The sequence below is a fragment of the Portunus trituberculatus genome, chromosome 16 (assembly GCF_017591435.1).
Source record: "Portunus trituberculatus isolate SZX2019 chromosome 16, ASM1759143v1, whole genome shotgun sequence".
Classification (NCBI taxonomy): Eukaryota; Metazoa; Arthropoda; class Malacostraca; order Decapoda; family Portunidae; genus Portunus; species Portunus trituberculatus.
Window position 1 is genome coordinate 545360 of NC_059270.1, and position 24001 is coordinate 569360.

The 24001-nt window shown below is 44.4% G+C and overlaps 1 protein-coding gene across 1 annotated transcript; it reads left to right on the plus strand.

Moving 5' to 3' along the window:
- Positions 1 to 2830: 2830 nt before the first annotated feature.
- On the plus strand, positions 2831 to 23470 carry LOC123504457. The gene is made up of 11 exons (XM_045254982.1): positions 2831 to 4001; positions 7524 to 7606; positions 8832 to 9012; positions 9874 to 10027; positions 10473 to 10669; positions 16694 to 16870; positions 17465 to 17628; positions 17837 to 17935; positions 18345 to 18565; positions 19141 to 19311; positions 22837 to 23470. Exons 1-10 carry the CDS (start codon positions 3848 to 3850, stop codon positions 19286 to 19288), a joined length of 1578 nt encoding a protein of 525 aa, XP_045110917.1. The 5' UTR covers positions 2831 to 3847; the 3' UTR covers positions 19289 to 19311; positions 22837 to 23470.
- Positions 23471 to 24001: the final 531 nt, after the last annotated feature.

Genomic DNA, 24001 nt, shown 5'->3' on the forward strand with positions numbered 1-24001 from the left:
TTTTTGTAAACTGTATTTTAGTGAGTTTTCAATATGACCTTTGACCTTTAGCTAGTATCTGGGCTAAACCAAATAAGTAAATAAAGGTAAGGTGTATTCTATTGATCTTGAAGTAGATAGAAAAGGTGATAGATTGATGATTTAGAGACGAGAGGATGAGTGAGTGAAAGAGGAGGAGGAGGAGGAGGAGGAGGAGGAGGAGGGAAGAGGAGGAAGAAGAAGAAAAGGAGGAAGGTTATTTTGGGTAGAAGGATTGATGGTTTGTGAGAGACGACACGAACTTAGAGAGAGAGAGAGAGAGAGAGAGAGAGAGAGAGAGAGAGAGAGAGAAAGTACAGTTTGAAGCGAATATTGATTACAAATAAGTCGTATTTTCATCCTTTCTCTCTCTCTCTCTCTCTCTCTCTCTCTCTCTCTCTCTCTCTCTCTCTCTCTCTCTCTCTCTCTCTCTCTCTCTCTCTCTCTCTCTCTCTCTCTCTCTCTCTCTCTCTCTCTCTCTCTCTCTCTCGTGTACAGTCCCAATAGGTAGCTTCCCCATAATGCCCTAACCAGATCCCTTTTTCCTTGCCCTAATAATATTCTCACTCCCTTGTCTCTATACTTAGCTGTAGAAGGTCAAGGAAACGGACTAGAAAGAGGAGAAGGAGGAAGAGGAGGCGGGTAACAATAGGGAGATCATTAACTACATTGCCTTCCCTTTGCTTATCACTAATTGTAGGCAGGGAGGGAATGGAATACAGGAGGGAACTGAGGGAGAGGGAAGGAGAGGAGGGAAGATGAAAAGGTGTGGGTATGAGAACAGGGGATTAAGGAAGGAAGGGAGGAAATAGGTAGGAAAGAGGAAGTAAGGGTGAGAGAGAGAGAGAGAGAGAGAGAGAGAGAGAGAAAACTAACATTCTCTCTCTCTCTCTCTCTCTCTCTCTCTCTCTCTCTCTCTCTCTCTCTCTCTCTCTCTCTCTCTCTCTCTCTCTCTCTCTCTCTCTCTCTCTCTCTCTCTCCACCACCACCACCACCACCACCACCACCACCACCCAACACCCACGCCACTATCAACAAGAGCAGCGCACACACAACACAGCTTCAGACACCCACAAACACAGCAGATACAACACTAATAACGATACTAGCAACATGAACAGTTTGGAAGTACTTAGGGAGGGCAGAGAAAGGTGTGAAAAGCGTTACGTGCGCCCTTAGAGTTAGTGAAACGCGGGAGTGTTGGCCGTAGAGTTTTGCTGCGCGGTGCAAGTCTCAGCGGGAGGTTTTGAATCTTTGCATCTCTCTCGGTTCAGATATGGATTGTTGGTTTTGTGGTTTGATTTGTTTTATTTTTTGTTCATATTCTTACATTCATACATACATATGGGCGTGTACAGTGGTGGTGGTGGTAAATATTTTCCGATTTCTTATGTGTATTTGTCTGGTAACTTATACGATTGGCATTATTTTGTGGTTGGTTTTATATCCTTTCTTACACACGCATAAAATAATGGTAATGATAGTAATAGTAGTAGTAGTAGTAATAATAATAATAATAATAATAGATAAACTTATAAGCTAATATTTGATTAACGAAAGTAATTAACATTCTATGGTGTCATAATTATTAAACCCAGTAAATTATCAACAATATACAGTTAATCTAGTGACGAATATGAACAATTAAGACTGTAAAGCAAGGCTAATGACAATAAATATGATTACTATGAGAGGAAAAGAAGAGCCACACATAGACAGAAACCCTGCCACTTAGATTCCCAGTAGTAGCACCAACAGCAGCAGTGCACTAGTAGAAACAGCAATAGTAACAGTACCAGTAGCGGGAATAATCAACAAAGCGACTCAGTAACAGTGGAATAACCTTGGTGTAAAGATCTGAATAGTGTAGCGTGCCTCGTTTCGCTCCCTGCAGTGGCTACGTGCTGGTAGACGCTTAGGAGGAGAGACCGCTGTGGTGTATCTAGAATTGCTGGCCTAGAGGTGAAGAGTAGGCTGAGCTGATGTGACACAGAGCAGTAGGAATGGAAAGCCTCGTATTGAAATTAGAACCACAGAAATTATATTGGTAGATGAATGCAGTGTGTGTTGGAGGAAGGTTAGGCATTCTATGGTCTTGTTGTTATTGTTTCCTCTCTTGTTCTTCAAAAAGGAGGAGAAAGGAAGAGGAGAAGAGAGAGAGAAGTAGGAAGTGGTTTAGGTTATAGACGTAAGGCACGCAATCTCTCTCTCTCTCTCTCTCTCTCTCTCTCTCTCTCTCTCTCTCTCTCTCTCTCTCTCTCTCTCTCTCTCTCTCTCTCTCTCTCTCTCTCTCTCTCTCTCTCTCTCTCATCCCTCTCCCCTTTCTGTATTTTTCATTTCATTTTATTCTCGTTCTTGTCAAATTACTTTTATTTATAGTAGTCAGTGTTTTCCTCCTCCTCCTCCTCCTCCTCCTCCTCCTCCTCCTCCTCCTCCTCCTCCTCCAGAAACCTGTGCTAGTATTAATAACGCTGCTTGTTAAATATATGAAGTTAACCATAGCAGTGGTCATAAGTGCAGAGGTACAGTACTTCCAATCCTTACAGAGATATAGAATAGACTCATGTCAGGTAAGTCGACTGATACATAGACAGACAGACAGACAGACAGTATTTGGAGATATTGGTGGAGTTTGAGTGAAGAGAGAATAATAGATAAAAAAAAAAGAAGAAATTGAAATGGTAACAAACACTAATGCATTGTTTCTCTTTCTCTTCCTCTACAGAATCCATCCATTAATTCCTCCTCCTCCTCCTCCTCCTCCTCCTCCTCCTCCTCCTCCTCCTCCTCCTCCTCCTCCTCCTCCTCCTCCTCCTCCTCCTCCTCCTCCTCCTCCTCCTCCTCCTCCTCAAGGTGACATGAGTAAGGTTCGCCCTACTAGGTGTCCCCAACCCTCCTCTGACCCTCCCCTCCCCCTCTCCCTTTCTCCAGCTCCCCTCCCTCTTCCCTCACCCTCACCCCCTTCCCCTTGTCCCCAGCGCGCCCCTGTGGGAGTGGTGGGAAGCCCAGGGTTCGTTTGCTGGAGCCCTGAGGAGGAGATCTCGGGGTACCCTTCCCTCCCCACTAGTCTTTCTCTCCCCTCTATTCTCCCCTCTCCCCTCCTCTCCCCTGCTGGCTGTTTCTCCCCAGTTTATGCGTCTCCCCCAGCCTCACCATGTCATCTAGGAGTCCTCACCCCCGCCAAACTCCCCAGCTACCTCCCCTAATGTGGTTATCTCCCCATCGTCTCTCTCCCCACCTCCAAACACCCCACTCTCCCCTCTCCCTAGTCCCCCTCAGTGTCATGTCTCCCCTCTTCTCAGTCACCCCATCACTTCTCCCAGTCAGTCACATTTCCCCAATTTCATTCCCCTCTCCCCGCCACTTAACGCCCAGCCGTCCCCTACACACACAACGCCCATTTCCCCTCGATCCCTCTTGCCTCCCATTCAAAATACCCTTCCCTCCCCATTTCCAGCCAACACAGTCCCCTTAAATCCCTCAAATTTCTCAGATAATATCCCAATTTCTTCCCCATCTCCTCCCCATCTCCTCACACCCCCCAGCGAGCCTCAGCACCCCGGGGAAGTCACGGGGACCTTATCACCCTGAGGGACGCCACACCGGGGGAGAAAAAGGAAGAAAATGGTCAAATAAGGAAGAAAATGGCGGGTGAATCGGATAAAATTGACTCGAAGAAGGGAAGTGAAGCTGTTTCGGGTCCGGTGAAGCTTCGAACGCCGCCCGGAGGAGGAAGGAAGAAGAGAAGAGGAGGAGGAAGAACAAGGAAGAGGTCAAAGGTCGGCTGTCCCTCTTCGGTGACCCCAGGGATACGTCACTTCACTTCCCCATGATTGATGACCTTGAGGATGACCTGACCTCTCGTAATCCTGAACCTGATCCTCCTCATCCTCCTCCTCTTACTCCTCCTTCCTCCTCCTCCTCGTCCTCCTCCTCCTCCTCCTCCAACGACACATCATCTTCATTTTCTTTAGATGATATAGGTAAGTGAGAGAGAGAGAGAGAGAGAGAGAGAGAGAGAGAGAGAGAGAGAGAGAGAGAGAGAGAGAGAGAGAGAGAGAGAGAGAGAGAGAGAGAGAGAGAGAGAGAGAGAGTGTGTGTGTGTGTGTGTGTGTGTGTGTGTGTGTGTGTGTGTGTGTGTGTGTGTGTGTGTGTGTGTGTGTGTGTGTGTGTGTGTGTCTATTTTATTGGCCTGACGTGCAAGAACCTGACCATAAAATGCTAGGAAATGAATTAATGTGGCGACGTGTTGATGGGAAGAGAAGGAGAAGGAGGAGGAGGAGGAGGAGGTGGTGGAAGGGAAGGGAGGGAAGGAGAGGGAGGAAGAGGAAGGCAAGTGACAGGTGACATGGGAAGAAGAAGAAAAAGAAGAAGAAGAGGAGGAGGAGGAGGAGGAGGAGGAGCAGAAAGCAATGAAAGACAAATATAGGAAGAAGAAATTAGGTTAAAGAACAAGAAGAAAAGAAATGAGAGAAGAGAAGGAAGATAATGATGATAAGAATGAGAAGAGGAAAAAGAAAAATAAACGGAAGAGGAGGAGGAAGAAGAAGAGAACTTGTACTTATTAATGTTATTGCCTTGCTATTGTTGTTTAAGACGATGTGTATCCCTGCCTGCATGTGTGTGTGTGTGTGTGTGTGTGTGTGTGTGTGTGTGTGTGTGTGTGTGTGTGTGTGTGTGTGTGTGTGGCGTCATTCCCTATATAAAAAATTCCTACATTATATTCACTTACCATTCTTCTCTATGTATTGTCTTGGTTTATTGTTTTATTTTTTCAATCTCCCTATTAACACAGCACTAACAACCTTATTATGAGTCTACTTTACTTATTTAACGCCACTTCATCTACAGCCAATTAATTTCTACCTCCTTTTTTTTTTATCTAGCCAAGAACTCATTATTTCTATTCCTATGACCCTGGCTTTAGTATATCAAGCATTCCGTATTGACTAACCATCTCTGTGGTCTTGAAAAACTGCCTTGGTGGTTAGAAAGAGAGAGAGAGAGAGAGTCCGTATTCAGAAACGCTTTGCTCTCTCACCACGACTATTTTCCAAGGCCACAGAGATGACTAGCGTGGTTTTCAAGAGTGTTTCTCCAGTTAACAATGAAGAAACCTTGTCACTCTGCCTCTAGAACCGTAAAAAATACCTTGAAAAAATTGACTCTGAAAAATTAAACATAGCCCTTTGAAATAGTGGAGGTGAAGCGTACAAGTGTTTGAGAATACGACCCTAGGGCCAAACACATAAGAATAAAGACCAACTATACCACGCAACACTGTTCTAGAAATACCAGTGTGTGTCTAAGGCTTTATAAATAATACGTTGTCGCTCCAGAATGTTACGAGGTAGTGTGTTATTACCAGGCTGCCTTGCGTTAGGTGATGGCTGGCGGAAGAGAGAGACACCGGCTGGGATGGGCAAGCGTCAGGCGAGGCGGTGGTGGTGGTAGTAGACGCAAGGGAGGGACGCGGGCCGAGACGAGGTGAAGGAAAGGCACGTAGAGTAATGAAGTGAAGGGAAGGATAATTGAATGCGTATGATAATGATATGGAAGACGAGGAGCAGGAGTTTTTATGAATGAAATTAGGATGAGTAGAATGCGCAGGATAATGAAATGAATAGGAGGAGGAGGTTTTGAAGATTGAAAGAGAAAGAATGGAATGCATAGGGTATGTATGGATATGAATAAGGACGAGAAGGTGGGTTTATAAAGAATGGAAGAAGAGATGGAATGCCAACAGTAATAATATGGAGAGAGAGAGAGAGAGAGAGAGAGAGAGAGAGAGAGAGAGAGAGAGAGAGAGAGAGAGAGAGAGAGATGCATTTATAAAATCTAGACTCACCAATGCACACACACACACACACACACACACACACACACACACACACACACACACACACACACACACACACACACACACACACACACACACACACACACACACACACACACAGAGACAGAGAGAGAGAGAGAGAGAGAGAGAATGCATTTAAGTACATATGCATTTACATACACACACACACACACACACACACACACACACACACACACACACACACACACACACACACACACACACACACACACACACACACACACACACACACACACACACAGTTCCTGGGAAGCCTGTAGTTGTCTCCTAATAAATCCCGGATCACGTGTGTGCTTGCCTTGTCTTGCCTTGTCCATTAGTCAGGCGGTGAGTCAAGGTAACCGTCATTACTGCAGTTTACTTCCCCCACCAGCATAGAAATAGTCTCTGTCAAAAGTCAGGTTAACTTCTTCAGTACTGGGACATATTTTTACCATGAGTTTGTGCATAATTGGACAATTTTATCTACATTACAAAGGGTCTATGGAGGTCAGAAGATTAATGGCCAGTCTTCACTATTTAAATCCCTCACATGAGTTTCTGAAAGTGTATAAAAGCACCAAATAGTGAGCAGAATGAATATGGGAACGCGTCTTGGTGCTAATACTTCTCAAGCGGTTAATAAATGTTCATCATAGACGTTGTTAAAAATGATAATAGTAAAAATGTCCAGGTTTCGTTTCCAGCCTTTCTTCCTGCAAAACACCAACGTTGTGAGGGTAATTATAGCGGACGTGAGCGTTATAGTGAGGGAGGACAGCCAACACACGTCAAGGCAGTGGTGTTTGGTGATCCACCGCCATTAGCTGGACGTTAACTTAAATGAACAGCAGTAAAAACGTGTGTGTGTGTGTGTGTGTGTGTGTGTGTGTGTGTGTGTGTGTGTGTGTGTTATTGTTCTTTTGTATTTTACGTGAAGGGAATTATCCGTTTAAGTAACAAACTAGAGAACGATGAGTTTTGCACATTGACGTCACGCACGTAGACACACACACGCACACACACACACACACACACACACACACACACACACACACACACACACACACACACACACACACACACACACACACACACACACAGAGAGAGAGAGAGAATGTGTGTGTGTGGGGGCTTACTGCTACCTTAAGAATAGTATGGAGTATAAAGAGGACTTATTTTACAGTGATAGATTAATGAAACGCTCTCAGGAACATGATGGGTTGGTGGTGTAAGGAAACTCGGGATTCGCAGGAGTACTTTACTTCTCCTTTCTCTGTTCCACTCCATTGCAACACTCAGAAATATATAGATAAGAATAATAAGGGGAAATAAATACCCAAGTTTTTATTTATTTATTTATTTATACCATATGGGCTTTTCCCGGGAATTTCTGGGCTAAAGGGGATACTTTTTTTGGGTACCTCGTATCTCAAAGCCCACCCGCTAGGAATACCCTTGCCCCGAGTGAGGAAGAAGAACCTACACTCGTACCGTGGGCAGGATTCGAACCCGTGTGCTTGGAGACCCCTCGGACCCCAAAGCACGCATGGTTCCACTGTAAATTTATGAAGGAACGTCCCACGAGTGCCCACCTAATGGCTTGTGGCAGCGTCCATTATGTTCTCATGCCTGTCTATTGCAGGAGAGAACGCGATGGAGTTAGCAGAGCAGCTTTGTGACGTGACTAGTGAAGCGGGTCATCTTATCACCAAGGAACTGAAGGAGGTGAGGCAGTGAAGGTGAAGACAGCAGTATCGTAGACATTTAAAGCAATTGAAGGAGGTGGAATATTTTTCATGTAAAAGCACTGTGGGAATAAATGCAGGAAAATTAAAAGGTTTATTGAGATGCTGGTGTCTAAAGTAGTAGTAGTGGTGGTGGTGGTGGTGGTGGTGGTGGTGGTGGTGGTGGTAGTAGTAGTAGTAGTAGTAGTAGTAGTAGTAGTAGTAGTAGTAGTAGTGGTGGTGGTGGTAGTAGTGGTAATAGTAGTAGTGGTAATAGTAGTAGTAGTAAGAGTAGTAGTAGTAGTAGTAGTCGTAATAATAGTAGTAGTCGTCGTAGTAGTAGTAATATTAGTAATGCCAGCAGCAATTATCGTTTCATGTAATTTTGCACTACCACCACCACCACCACCACCACCACCAAGCGATCCTGTCATTACCTGCCATGCACTCTCCGCCTCGTCATCTCTTTTTATCTCTTTTTTGTGTCAATTACCAAATTTACTCGCATGATTTCATTAAGGTCAAGGGATTTTTTTTTTATATTTTGCCGACTCTTTTCATCTTCCTGCTCTTATTTTTGTACTTTTTGTTGTTTTTTTGGTGGGGAACAATTAGTCGTGTTATTGTTTTTGTTGAAGTTCTTGTTATTTTTTTTTTGTATTTCTCTTGTTCTCCTGCTATTCTTGTGTTATATCTCCTCCTCCTCCTCCTCATCATCATCATCATCCGCATTCCTTCTCCTCCTTCTTCTCTTATAACAAATCTATGGTCACTTTTTTCAATTAAGCCTTACAAGATTTTTTGGCGAATTTTTTTAAATGTCACAATTTTCAGATAAGGAAAACTGTATCTACTTTTTGTTTTGTTTTTAAATTTTTTTATTACAAACTTCTTTTAACATTTGATTCTCTGAGATACACCTGTAGTATTCCTTTTATCTCCTCCTCCTCCTCCTCCTCCTCCTCCTCCTTTTTTCTGTGGTATCCTGCCTCTCCCACTAATAGTTAGAATATAATAGCTACCCAAACAGCATGACAAGGACCTCTAGACCTGCAGTACTCTTTTTTCCTCCTCCTCCTCCTCCTCCTTTTTTTGTGCTATATCCTGCCTCTCCCACTACCCAAACAGCATAATAAGGACTTCTATCTGTTTCTGTTTGTATTTCCTTTGTATTCATTTGTATTCCTCCTCCTCCTCCTCCTCCTGACCTGGCATGACCTCTTCAGGGGCTGGAGTACGTGACCCAGCCCGAGGACACCCTGGAATTCGAGTGGCTGGATACTGTGACCGGCCTTGTCTCCATCGCGACCTTCTACTTCGAGCTGGCTTCAGATGGCCTCGTCACGTTCTACCTCTACGATGACGACGCTGCCAGGCCTTGGTTCCTCGCCTCCTTAGTGCTGATTGGTGAGTCGCGAGGAGGAAAGGAAGGGTTGGGAAGATTTGGGAGGGTCTAAAGTGTGTCGGTGTGAGTGCAAGTCAGTTGGCCACTAGGCGATTGGTACTCAGGTCATTTGGCCCAATTGAGACTCTAGAAAGGTGACCTTCAAGTCAGTTGAGACTCTAGTTAGTTGATCCCCAAACTTACTGAAAATCTTTGTTCATTCTCCCTGTGTGTGTGTGTGTGTGTGTGTGTGTGTGTGTGTGTGTGTGTGTGTGTGTGTGTGTGTGTGTGTGTGTGTCGCTTCCCCCCACAGTACATGTCTTGGCTGGCTGGCCCCGTGTTAATCCCACATAAACGCCACCTGTCTTGTTTATAGAAGGCGTCCATTGTTAGGTAACCCAGTTGAGGGAAGCGTTGGTGGTGGTGGTGGTGGTGGTGGAGTAGCGTTCCCCTGTGAGGCGTGGCGGGGAGTGGTGCTTGACTGTTTGTCCTCGAGATAGTGAATCATTCGAAACACTTGGAACGTGTATCAGAGGGCGGACCGATGCATTGGAGTAACACATTAGCTGAGAGAGAGAGAGAGAGAGAGAGAGAGAGACTGACTGACTGATTTCGTATTTAATACCTACACAACTTTTGAACTCTAATGCAAATATAAATCTAGAATATTGGAGGTATCTAATACTGGAGATAGACAGTGGAAGGAAGGAATCAAACAGCAGAATTCATAATAACAATCTTTTTTCTCCTTCCTCTCCCTCCTCTCACTATTTTCCACCCATTCCTCTTCTTACTCTACCTCCTACTCTAATAATCTTACTTTTTTCTGTTTTACCCCTCTCCTCCTCCTCCTCCTCCTCCTCCTCCTCCTCCTCTCCCAACAGTGGCACCTTTGGTTATAGTGAACGGCTTCAGTCTCTATTGGTACTGGTTTGACGAGGTGTGGTGCCACGGGTCCAACAGCCACGCTCGCGCTTCAGTCTGGGCGTGGGCGGCCAGGCTGGGCGGGCATGTACTCCTGCAGGCGCCCGTACTAAGGTGAGGACATCCGTGTCGTGGTGGTGGTGGGAGTGAGGGAGGGTACTAGTAAAAGTGGTGATGTAGGATAGTGATGTGTGGTGATGATTTATGGTGGTGGTGGTGGTGGTGGTAATGGTAATAGGTTAAGACAGGCCTCGTGGTTATAGCAGTGGTGGTGGTGGTGAGTCCTGGTGGTGATATAACCTCGTGGTGATGGCAGTGGTGGTGGTTGCTGGCCCTGGTGGTGATATAGCCCCGTGGTGATGGCAGTAGTAGTGGTGATTGTCTCGTGGTGATGGTAGTGGTAGTGTTGGCTAGCCCTGGTGGTGATATAGCCCCTTGGTGATGGCAGTAGTAGTGGTGATTGTTTCGTGGTGATAGCAGTGACGGTGTTTGAGGGCCTTGGTGGTGATGTAGCCCGTGGTGATGGCAGTGGTGGTGTTGATGCTATTTGGTATTACAGGCAGGTGGATATCATTTACTACGGGCACAAAAGTTTGGCGGAAACTATATTGGGGGGCGTCCCCGTGGATCAGGTGATGCTGGAAGCTGCACGTGACCAGCGCTGCGAAGCCCACTGCTCTGTTCCCATCCCCGCCACACGCACCCCTGTCTGCCGCGCACCGGTCTGCAGCGCCGCCCCTCGTCAGTGTTCTTCAGGTAACGCATCCAGTACTAGTAGTTGTAGTAACAGTAGTGGTGCTTTACTATCTTTCTCATCATACCAGTACTATGACGCGTTTCCATATTCATTCTGCTTACTATTTGGTGATTTTATACAGCATCAGAAACTCATGTTGGGTATTAAAATAGTGAAGACTCTGGCCATTAATCTTCTCATCTCGATAGACTCTTCCTAATGTCAATAAAATGGTCTAATCGCACACAAATCTTAAGGTAAAAATGTGTTCGAGTAATGAATGGGTTAAGATCTTTGCTACTCATAATCGTTTAATAGTACCAGTTTTTTTTTTTTTTTTTTTCCTTCACAGATTCCTCCTAATCTTACTTTTAAGCATTCCAATCCTATTAAAAGTTCCCAGCACCTCTGATTTCCTTAATTTATACAGAAGGTTCAGCTGTCTAGGAAGTAATAGCTATCAAGATTATTAGCTTATAACCACAGTCACAAGTGATAGGGGGTGGAGGGAGCAGGACTGCACATTTCTCAGGGGGCGGCACAAGCAAGGCTATTCAAAATATATGTATAGCGAAATATTTATGCATGTAATGTTAGTTACCCTTAGCATCTTCCCGTTTTCTTAAATGATACCAGTCTGTTCGTGGGGCGCCGTGATTGGCCAGTGAGAGGCGAACGTGAATCCTTGTGATAGGCAAAGCTGTTAGTCAGTGGCCCACTTCTGTCATGGTGTTTGGGTGTCGCCGCTCTCTGCTTTTTTAATGGTGTCTGCGTTAGTGGTGTTGGGGGACATATACAAGGTAAGCCAGTGCAAAGGGTACAGTGGGAGTCTGGGAGAGTTAATTGAGCGGCTACGTGGTTAGTTAGCCGTAGAGTGTGTGTGTGTTGAGTGCTTGGATGCAGCGGTGAAGATAATGTGAGATTTATCATTTGAGTATTTATCTGATGTATTCGGTGTGCCAAGTGGTTGTTTCTGGTGCAAAAGCTTGGTGACTCATACGTATGTGATCGGCGCCCGTGCATACATTCAACACGAACACACACACACACACACACACACACACACACACACAGGTTACTTTAATTATGTTGACATAAGTCACCACACTTCATAACACGTGACATCACCACCACACCACACCACACCACACCACCACCACACCACACCACCACCGCACCGCACCGCACTACACCGCACCGCACTACACCACACCACACCACACCACACCACAACACTACAAACACACTACACCACGAACACACCACACGAAACCACCACCATCCCACCCCCCACCAACATCACTAACACGCTACACCACACCACACCACACCATGCCATGTATCCTCGGCACTCTGACCCTTCCCGCCCTACCCCGCCCCTCCTCTGTCTCCGCCACCGTCCGCGCCACCCCGACACCTCTCCCGCCACCACTACGTAACCCACTCAGCCACATAATAGAGCAACATATCGGGTTTTCTTTGTGTTTCTAGGTGTTTTCGAGGCTCTGGGTGCAGGAGGAGTTGGAGGAGGAGCAGGTGAAGGGTAAGGGGGGGAGTGAGAGGGAGGGCAGAGGAGGAGGAGTAACCGCCCAAAGGTGCAAAAAAAACTATCTCTGCTGCGGGGTACATTTTTTTCTGCTTTATTAATGGCGTTGGCATTGTTTTCCTATTTGGTTTATCATTAGCAAAGTGTAACTAGTTTTGTGCCATGACAAGATCGAGTCCAGCTGTGTTTTTGTTTTGTCGAAGGAAAGACACTTCGGTCACTACATCAATTATAACTTTTTTTAATTAGCACGTCTGGGATTGTTTTAGTGCTTGATATGAGACTTATAGATATGAGAAACATGATCCAAGTAATGGTATCCAATGATATCTAGTCTAACTGTGTGTATTTTCAAATTAAAAATTTTTATAGTGGCAAAACATAAATTTAAAAATCTTTATACGGCAACAAGTTTCCATTTTCTTTATTTCGATGGAAAGCGCAATTTTTTAGTGTTCAGAATCCATAATATGATTTAGTCTGGTTCTTTTTTCTATCTCGATATTTTGAGTGTTTAGTGGCGCCGTTGGTGAGAAACAAGCACTTTATCACAGATCCCGCTCTGCTATTTGTACACCCGGTAAAGTTTTTATATTGTGGGTGTTAGTCAACCTATTTATCACGTCAAAAACTGCAGTGCATTCTAGTCTGGCTGCCTTCTTTCTTTTTTCGATTTTCAAAATGATATACGATACGTAAATATCTGGCAACTGCGGCCCCTCCTTCCTCCCTCCTTCCTTCCTGCTTTGCGCATCAAGATTTAGCCACACCGCCTTGTGTTTCCAGACCCAGAGAGTGAAGCAAAGGCAGAATTAATCATGAGAATGTATAAATTACCTCAAATAAAGCGATGGTTGTATATATCCCCATTAAGAGCGGTTGTATCTCCTTCCTGAGCCCCCACACCCCCATTCAGAGCCCCCCACCCCAGCTCACCTATGCAACTATCGGACCCAAACAAACTTTCCTCCTCCCTCCCGTCCTTTCCGTGGTTTTCTGAGCATTTCCGTGTATTTTCCAGAATGACGGAGAAAATTGTAGCAGTGGGAAGAAAGAATGAGGAATGGGAGTGAGTGAGGAGTTTTAGTGATGGTGGCAGCGGTGGTGGTTGTAACAGTAGTAGTAATAGTAGTTGTTGGATTCTCATTAGTGTGTGTGTGTGTGTGTGTGTGTGTGTGTGTGTGTGTGTGTGTGTGTGTGTGTGTGTGTGTGTGTGTTTGCACGGGTGCCGATCACAGACGAGTCTCCAAGCTGTTGCACCACAAACAACCACCTCACAGCTGCAACTATCGGACCCAAACAAACTTCCCTCCTTCCTCCCCTCCATATCCGCGGTTTTCTGGGCATTTCCGTGTATTTTCCAGAATGGTGTGTGTGTGTGTGTGTGTGTGTGTGTGTGTGTGTGTGTGTGTGTGTGTGTGTGTGTGTCCACCTAACTCTTTTACTTCGCTACGAGACATTACCACCGCTGTTTGTAACTTGTCAGGTCTTTATTTTGATTAATTTCGACTAATACTTTTGATTCTTTTAAAACTTCAAAACAAGTGGGCCTTTTTTTTTCTAATACTGAGCGTGACTGATTGGCTGATTACTAACTTTATTTTAGTAGCAGTACATACATGGCGGGGTCAGGTCACGCCACCCACCCCACTAGACACGGTACACACAGGTCTCAAGCGTCAGGCAAGAGGTGGTGAGCGACGGACACACACACGTCTTCCACCAGCGTTAGAAAAAGTGTGCTTTGCGATTTGTGTCTCATTTTGAAGGTTTGGTGTGGCTTTGAACGAGTTAGGATGTGCGTGAGTGATTGGTGGTGAAAGGTGTGCCAAGTGTTTTTTTGTGTTGCAACAGGTTGGTGACTCGTCTGTGATCGGCGCCCGTGCATACACTCACATACGAACACACACACATACACACACACAGGTTACTTTAGTTGTGTTAACATAAGTCACCACACTTCATAGCACGTGACATCACTACCACACCACACCACACGACACCACCACCACACACACAACACTACAAACACACTACACCACAAACACACCACTACCACACCACACGAAACCACCTATACCCCACCCCACCCCACACCACACCACACACACCACCACACCACACCACACCATGTATCCTCAGCACTCTGATCCTTCCTGCCCTGCCCGGTCCCTCCACTGTCGCCGCCACCGTCCGCGCCACCCCGACACCGCCCCCGCCACCACTATGTAACCCACTCAGCCACATAACAGAGCAACATATCGGGTTTTCTTTGTGTTTCTAGGTGTTTTCGAGGCTCTTGGTGGGGGAGGAGGTGGAGGAGGAGTAGGTTAGGGGTAGGGGAGGCTAGTGAGAGGGAGGGCAGAGGAGGAGGAGTAACCACCGAAAGGTGCAAAAAAACTATCTCTGCTGCGGGGTACATTTTTTTCTGCTTTATTAATGGCGTTGGCAGTGTTTTCCTATTTGGTTTATCATTAGCAAAGTGTAACTAGTTTTGTGCCATGACAAGATCGAGTCCAGCTGTGTTTTTGTTTTGTCGAAGGAAAGACACTTCGGTCACTACATCAAATATAACTTTTTTTAATTTGCACGTCTGGGATTGTTTTAGTGCTTGATATGAGACTTATAGATATGAGAAACATGATCCAAGTAATGGTATCCAATGATATCTAGTCTAACTGTGCGTATTTTCAAATTTTAAAATTTTATAGTGCCAAAACATAAATTTAAAAATCTTTATACGGCAACAAGTTTCCGTTTTCTTTATTTCGATGGAAAGTACAAATTTTTAGTGTTCAGAATCCATGATATGATTTAGTCTGGTTCTTTTTTCTATCTCGATATTTTGAGGTTTAGTGGCGCCGTTGGTGAGAAACAAGCACTTTATCACGGATCCCGCTCTGCTATTTGTACACCCGGTAAGGTTTTTATATTGTGGGTGTTAGTCAAACTATTTATCACGTCAAAACTGCAGTGCATTCTAGTCTGGCTGCCTTCTTTCTTTTTTCGATTTTCAAAATGATATACGATACGTAAATATCTGGCAACTGCGGCCCCTCCTTCCTCCCTCCTCCTTCCCGCTTTGCACATCAAGATTTAGCCACACCGCCTTGTGTTTCCAGACCCAGAGAGTGAAGCAAAGGCAGAATTAATCACGAGAATGTATAAATAACCTCAAATAAAGCGATGGTTGTATATATCCCCATTAAGAGCGGTTGTATCTCCTTCCTGAGCCCCACACCCCCGTTCAGAGCCCTCCACCCCAGCTCACCGATGCAACTATCGGACTCAAACAAACTTCCCTCCTCCCTCCCCTTCATTGCCGCGGTTTTCTGGGCATTTCCGTGTATTTTCCAGAATGAAGGAGAAAATTGTAGCAGTGGGAAGAAAGAATCAGGAATGCGAGTGAGGGAGTTTTAGTGGTGGTGGTAGTAGCAGTAGTAGTAGTTGTTAGATTATAATGTGTGTGTGTGTGTGTGTGTGTGTTTCACCTAACCCTTTTACTTCGCTACGAGAAAATTACCACCGCTGTTTGTAACCTGTCATGTCTTTATTTTGATTGGGCGGTTACTCCTCCTCTGCCCTCCCTCTCACTCTCTTCCCCTACCCCTCATCTGCTTCTCCACCTCCTCCTCCACCCAGAGCCTCGAAAACACCTAGAAACACAAAGAAAACCCGATATGTTGCTCTGTTATGTGGCTGAGTGTGTTACGTAGTGGTGGCGGGGGCGGTGTCGGGGAGGCGCGGACGGTGGCGGCGACAGCGGAGGGGCAGGGCAGGGCGGGAAGGTACATTGGCGTGGTGTGGTGTGGTGTAGTGTGTTTGTGGTGTGGCGTGGGGTGGGGTGGGGTTGAGGTGGTTTCGTGTGTTGTGTTCTGGTGTGGTACTGGTAGATTTTCCTGTGAGAGTCATTACTGTGGACATTGGTACGTTTATCTAACACAGAGAAATATTAATTCTAATATTTCACACAGGCTCAGGTTGCAGTGCAATTTGTTGTTCATGTCCGTATAATGGAAAAATTAATTACCTGTACGAACAGACCGTGTAGTTGATACACCTTTAGAGGGTAACGTAACACAGGCTTGAATTCTCCTCTGTTTCACGGGGTGGGTCTCGTAGGGGCGCGGGTCACGCGGTAGACCTCATGCTACACCTGGGTAGGCCACATATGGCGGTAGACCTCACGCTTAAGTAGCACCTTTAATTCTTTCTAGCTGAGATGTCTTCTTTGGATAATGCTGAGGGTGATGGGATTAAGTGTTGATGCTTAATTTTGAAATGCTTTGCTCTTTCCATCACTGCTTTACAAAGGCTCCAGTTGAAAATACTCTTGTTTTTAAGAATATTTTTATGGTTCTGGTGATAGATTGGCAACATTTCTAGTGTATTATAAGGAGAAAGTGTCTTGAAAACCCGGTTAGTTGTCTTTGTGGCCTTGGAAAATTGTCGTACTTAGAAGGGAAACAATTTTTTAAATAAATTCCTGACGCTGCAGAGTGCTTCGGGCGCGGCGGTGGGTACGTGGCGCGGTGGATCCATGCCGAGCGGGATGCCACCAACGTGGAGCTGCTGCTGGCGCTCTCCCAGGCAGCGCCTCTGCTTATCCTCAACCTGTTCATCATGGCGCGCACTGTGCCCACCCAGACACGCCAGGGACACTTCAGCCAGACCCGTGAGTACCCACCACACACCTGTCACCTGTCTGTGAGGGACGGGTCTAACTCCCCAGGTCACTGTGGCCAAGAGTTAGTTAGCCAACCATCACACAAGGTGATATCTGTTTTAAGGATTGTCTGGGTGTGGAGAGCTGAGTGAAGATACGGCAGCAGTGACAATACCCAGCAAGGAAGCTAAACAACACTGAATGGGCAGCGTAAGTGGGAACTCTTCACTCTTTTTACTCCAAGAAACTATTCATTCTGCTCTTGGCTCTCTCGTTATGCTCTCATAAGACATTTTCATTTTATTGTAGTACCTTCAATAGGTGTATAAATCATTTGAGGATTTAATGAAAAAATGATCTATTCATATTAAAAGTACAACAGGTGGTGTTCTAAAATTTTATGAATGATATGCACCCTTGTGACAAAATATGCAAAACAGTACAACATACATAGACAGATAGATAGACAGATCATTGCTGTGTACATCAATGTGACATCTTCCTAGTGCCATAATGCAGTCGTAGACATGACAAACTAACTTCCACCCTTGCACGCACACCTGGCTGTTCCTGCCATCACTTCCTGTGGTGTTGGTGTTGCAGTGGTGGTGCAGATCTTTTCGGAGTGGTCATCACTGCTCACACTGGCCTGGTCGGTCTCCTCCTTCGTGCGTGCCACCCGCCTCACTGAACCAAGCCTGTCCAACCTCTCCATCCTGGACCAGATGCTGCTCACCCTCGGCCACTTCTGCTCCATCGCCTCACAGGTCAGTCAGCTATTTGGGTGGTGGGCCTTTCAAGTTGCTGCTGCTTCTCCTTTCACTATTACAGTCAGGAATTGGCCTCTTGTAAACCTCCAGTTGTTTCTATCCCATCTGTGACTCCCTGCCTGGCTATTTAATCTCTTTATCATGTGACTGGTGTTGTGTCTCAGGTCGGTCACTCAGTTATTCAGTTCTCTTCTTTATCCTGCAGGTGATGAGTTTTGCCCTGTTTGCCTCCCAGTTAGTGGTTGCTTTCTTCATTATTGTCACACTTCACTGGCTTATAATGAGCTGCTGGATACTGGTGCAGGTGAGTACTAGCCTACTATTACCTCCTGTGTCTGACACGTTTCTAACAGTACAGTATGTCACTCGTCTGTGTTAAATTGCAAGCCAGTCGTAATCAAGACGTGCTTCTAATCTCTTCAGTACCAGGATGCGTTTTCATATTTGTTCTGCTTACTACTTTGTGATTTTAAGCATTTTCAGAAACAAACATTGGGATTAGAATAGTAAAGACTCTGGCCATTAAAGTTTTGACCTCCATAGCCACTTCCTAACACAAATAAAATTGTCAAATGACACCTGAAAATCAAGGTATAAATGTATGTCGTTACTGAAGGGATTAACAGTACAATATGTCACTCACCTGTGTTGATACTAATAAAATAACTAAGTACTGTGCCCTTACACCTCACTGACCCTCCCCCCTTCCCCAGCTGGTGTGTTACCCTCGCACCACCTGCAGCCGAGCCTTCTTTGCCCATGACCGCCGCCTGGGTCCCTGCCACCAGCTGGATGATGTGCTGTACAGTGCCATGATGGGCCTCGTCTTCCTCTTCACCTTTGTGGACGTCGGGGGAGTGAAGGCGATGCAGGCCCAGGCGTGGCTCTACCAGCTCCTCGTCTTCCTGGAACAGATGGCACTGCTCTCCGCGTGGTGAGTGGTGGTGGTGGTGGTGGAGCACTGGCTTATGTTTTTATTTTTTATGTAAGGGAAAAGCTGGCCAAGAGCAACATAAAACAAAAAAAATGCCCACTTAGTTGCCAGAAAAAGGGATAAATGTCTTGAAACTTCCCTACAAAGTGGTCAAGTCATAGGGAGTTGGAAATACAGAAGCAGGTATGGAGTTCCAGAGTTTACCAGAACAATAAAAAATTAGCTTTCAAAAGAGGTGAAAATTAAGATTATTCATAATTTTCTTCTTGAATGAGCTAAAGTTGTAGGAGAGAGGATATACAGAATCAGGTTGTAAGGAAAGAAAGCAGCGTATGATCCCAGTGGAGGTGTAGCTTGATGTGAGGAGTAAATTAGAGAATGCACACTGCTGAAGATTGCTTTCCTTTCAAATAGGTGGAGTTTTCTAATTGGATATTTCTTTCTTTATTATGTTCTCAGCATGTAGGTTAATTACTAGGTATATTTCATTATGTACATCTTCATAGCCAGAGTCTTCCATCTTTCTTTGTGCCATCACCCAGACACACCTGCCTACCACAGCCCTTTTCTTGCAGGTTGGTGTGGTCTGGGGGCACCACTTGGTATCACTGGCTGCCTCTGCTATTGTCTCCTCTTCTCCTGTGCCTCAATCTTGCCTTCATGGCCTGCTTTACTGCCTCTGTCAAGCCCAACCACTGCCAACCACTGGCCAAGCAAGTGTGAGGCAGCAGGCAGCGTGCATGGCAGTGAGTCTCTCAAAGGTTTATGTACACACCACAGAATATACAGTACCAAATAACACTACACTATCAAAACTACTTGCTACACTCACCACTGACCCACTGCTACTATATTCATCATTTTCTATCATTGTTAGTGTGTTTGTGTGCATTAGTGTGTGTATTTACCTAGTTGTATTTACCTAGTTGTAGTTTTACAGGGCCTGGGCTTTATGCTCGTGTGGTCCCGTCTCAGTATCTACACTTAGCCAATTTTTCTTTCAAGCTATGCACACTCGTTGCTGACACCACTTCCTCACTCAAACTGTTCCAAGTCTCAACACATCTTTGCGGGAAACTATATTTTTTAACATCTCTTAGACATCTTCCCTTCCTCAGTTTTTTACTATGCGATCTTGTGCTTCGAATGTCATATTCTTCTCTCAGAATCAAGTGTGTGTGTGTGTGTGTGTGTGTGTGCGTGCGTGCGTGTGCGCGTGGTTACCTAGTTATATTGTACAGGAGGGGAGCTATGTTCGTGCTGTCCCGTCTTTGTATCTTTTAGTGTTTAACAAGGTCTTGGAATCGTGTGTCATCTTTGCACACACTACCATTTCGTCCAGTTCATTCTGTGAGTCCACGACTTTTTTGGGGAAGCTGCTGTTCTTGAAATTTCTTTTTATTGTTTTTTTCTTCATGTCCTTTAGTATCCCTTGTATCTCATTTTGAGTAAATCTTCCACAACAGTAATCTCTGTGTGTGTGGTTATCAAGTCACCTCTTTCTCTTTGCTGCAGTGTGGACAGGTTTGCTCTTGCTAGTGTCTCTTCATATGTTAAATCAGCAAGGGTTTTTTTTATACCTTGTGGGCTTTTCAAGGAATTTATGGGCTAAAGGAGATACTTCTTGGGGTACCTCCTATCTCAAAGCCCAACCTGTACCACAGGTTGGGGCCTTTTATTGTTGCTCTTTATATCTTATGAAGCTTTTTGATGTTTATTGTTCTGGGTGACCACAGTGCTGCTGCATACTCTAGTCTTGGTCATATGAGAGTGACTAATATTTTGTTAACCATTTCTTCATCTTTTTTAAGTGAATGCCACTCTAATATTTCTCAAGTTGTAGGTTTCTTCAACAATTTTACTAATTTGCTTATCTGGTGACATGTCATCTGTAATAAACTTTTAGCTTTTTTATTTCCATTTCTCCGAGTTTATAGAATCATGATATTCTGTCTGTTTTTTCCATATTCCATTATGCTGTCAGTTCATTTCACCATTATTACTATGATTCACCGAGGAGATAGATTGCAATGCTGGTCTGTTCTTGCACTTCAGGGTACCACAGACTGCATGTTGCTGCTGCTGTCCTTCTTACAGTAGGCAGACTTGTAGGAGCAATCCCTTGCATTTACACTTGTTTTCTATCTAAACTTTGCTCTGTAATGCTTCCTTCATCACCTCTGCACCATTATACTCCCCTGTGTTGTGGTGAAGTGTGTAGGAGCACTCTGTGGCAACCAGGACTGTGTGTAATGCTAGAGTGGCATTTGATTACCACACCTTGACTTAGTAAATTAAACCAGTAGAGGAGGATTATAAGCTTCATTCATGGAAAATTTGTTTATTCTTATTAGTACAAAATACAATGTATAATATATACAAATAATACAATAATACAGTATAGTACAACTTACTGGACTGAACATAACAAAGGCCAACAATCATTCACTTGCAATCCAGCTGTGCCAAGCAGCTGCTCTGTCTCACACCTTCCTTGCATCCCAGTGACTGTTCCCCTCTCCACCCCTGCTCTCCCAGTTTTCACTCCTTTATTAAGCATCTCTCTTCACTAGCACACACAGAACACTTCCCTACCTCCCACCCTGCCAGTCTTTGCTCCTTTATAATCCATCTCTCTCCATCAGTACATCACTTAGAACACACTTTCCTTCCTCAACTTGCACTGTCACATGTATCTCAAGAAGCATTGTAAGTAAAGGGAGTTAATCTTGTAATACACTAAAGCTTGTCTCCGATTTTTTCCATCATCTTTTACTAGTGTGTTGTTGGGTCTTGCTGTGGTATATCTGAAGTTTCTATGGGGTAGTATGGTGGTTCGTAAGACTGTTCCTTCTCCACCATGGGCCAACAAGACTTAGTGTGTGAATGATTCTGGTTTGTGTGGAATTGTCAGTGTGATATGTAGATAACTTAACTTTGCTTCATATTTCTTTTCTTGCCTCATGTCACATCTCGTATAGGAAAGACATTTCTATACACATATAGTACTATGCATTTTTTATAATTGTGTAGAAATCAGTAAATTTTATGAAGGAGTATTTCCCAGGCGTCACATATATACAAGAGAAAGTAGAGTAGGAGAATAATTTTGTAAAGTAATGACTCCTGGTGAACACTTTTAAATGGGACAGTTAATCTTGAGTACATTGAAGCTCTCAGCGAGTTATTGCTGTAACTGGAAGATAATTTTACCAAGGAACAGTGGCCAGTTGCTTTGTCATGTCCTGTGTTGTCACTACGAGTCATTATAGTGGAGAAGAGCTTAGCAGTGGGAAGCTGGGCAACTTTTGAGATTATTGGCCAAGGGAATAGAATAGTATATAATTGATCCTCTTGTGCCTCAAATCAAACTTAAGGATAAAAGCTTATGATTCAGTCTTCACACAGTTTACTGGCTGAAGGAATCATGTATTTTCCTTTAAGCGTGGCTAAAAATTTGAGAGGCAGGATGTATATAATTAGCGAACTGATTGCATATATCGCCATTTTGCTGTTTGTTGCCATAAGCGTTGATATGAGAACTGTGAAGCAGAATTATATAGTACACTGTGTAGCAGCTTGTAAGGGGCATTATTAGGCCTGGTTGTGTATATTATGTAGCCAAGGCTGGAAGAATACCACAAGTAATACCCTATTGTGTGTTCAAGTCATCACATAATGGACTGAGCTGCATCCTCTATTTCTGCTTCCACAGTGAAAAATTAGTATCTTGGATCATCTCTGCTTAAGGAACATCTCAGGGTGGTTATGGATTGATACAGGCATGCCAACTCTGTACTGTGGGTATAGCTAGCTCTGTTCCAGACATGCACGCACTCTCTCTCTCTCCTCTTCTTTTTCTCCTCCTCTCCTCTCCTCTCCCTTTCTCTCTATGAGGTGCACAGCATTTAATGTGTAATTTTGGAATGGTTTATTTTTCTATATTCTTTAAATTTCATAACAATTAGAGAATCTATAACTTGTATAAAATTGTCATCCACATATCTACATAGGCTGCTGCTTCCAAAAGGCAAAGCTAATACATACAGCTTCTTTTCAGCATATCATGTGTGTCTTCATCTGTTCAGCATGCATACACATACAAACACACACACAGGAAGCTTACAGAAGAAATACTAATCTTCGTTGTAACTTTAAAAGAAGATATCTTCGTTGTAAAAGTAACTTAAGTGTTGTAAATTTGATTTAAAACCATGCAATGTAAATATGACACCGCTGGGCTGCCTTCACAAGTGTTCTGTGTGTTTCAGCTCTCACTGCCACCACCATCAGCCAACAAGAACACCAATCAATGTTCCTGTTGGCTCAGACGTCATGCAACACCCAACAACAAGAATGATAAGAAAAACTACAACAGTAATGTCCTGCAACACTGTCCGAGTCTCCATTCACCTCCAGCCATTTCCTGAAAGTGCTGGAGTGAAGAAGTCTCAGTGTTCATAGGAAGTGTTGCATGACTGTCAGTGTTGCTTGTAATGTTTTATTGCACTAGGAGTGAGGATTTTTTTTGCACTTATTCCCCCCCTTCTCTCTCTCTCTCTCTCTCTCTCTCTCTCTCTCTCTCTCTCTCTCTCTCTCTCTCTCTCTCTCTCTCTCTCTCTCTCTCTCTCTCTCTCTCTCTCTCTCTCTCTCTCTCTCTCTCTCTCTCTCTCTCTCTCTCTCTCTCTCACATCCCACAGACCCCACAGTATGTCCCCCACAGTTTGTTTACATACCACAGTCACTCACCACAGCCCCCCCTTCATAAAACACACACACACGTCACAATATGTGAAGTGATGACAGTGAGGTACAACTCTTCTGAGACTGGTTACAAGCTGGACACTTTCCCATAACAGTGAGTCGTCTGTACTACAATTTACTTACAATAAACATGTAAACAAATTCTGCCTGTGGTTCTGCCTTTCTGAATCACAAATGGTGGTTGGTGCAGTGGAAGAATCATGAGCATGGTGGTGGTGGTAAACTCTGGCTTTGGCATACAATTGGTTCATTAAAATTGTCTCATACACACATATAAACTGAAAATACTAAGGCAGCAGCAGTAGCAATGAGGTGGAAGAGCAGCAGTGGTATTGAGATGGAAGGCAGCGAGTTTAACACTAACACAAGTTTCACACCAGTTACTCATTAGACAACAGCAATTATTATTGTCCAAGAAGGCTTAACCTCATCCCTTACAAGCAGCAGCAGTAGGAGTGGTATTGAGATGGAAGGCAGCCAGTTGAACACTCAAGTTTCACACCAGTTACACTCATTGACAACAGCAATTATTATTATTGTCCAAGAAGGCTTTACCTCATCCAGCCAACTTTCCCTGACTCATCCTGTAAAAGGTGAACATTAAGCAAATACATTTTTTATGATCACAAATTCAGCATGTAATTCTATTAAAAAAGTAAATTTCTTGAGTAC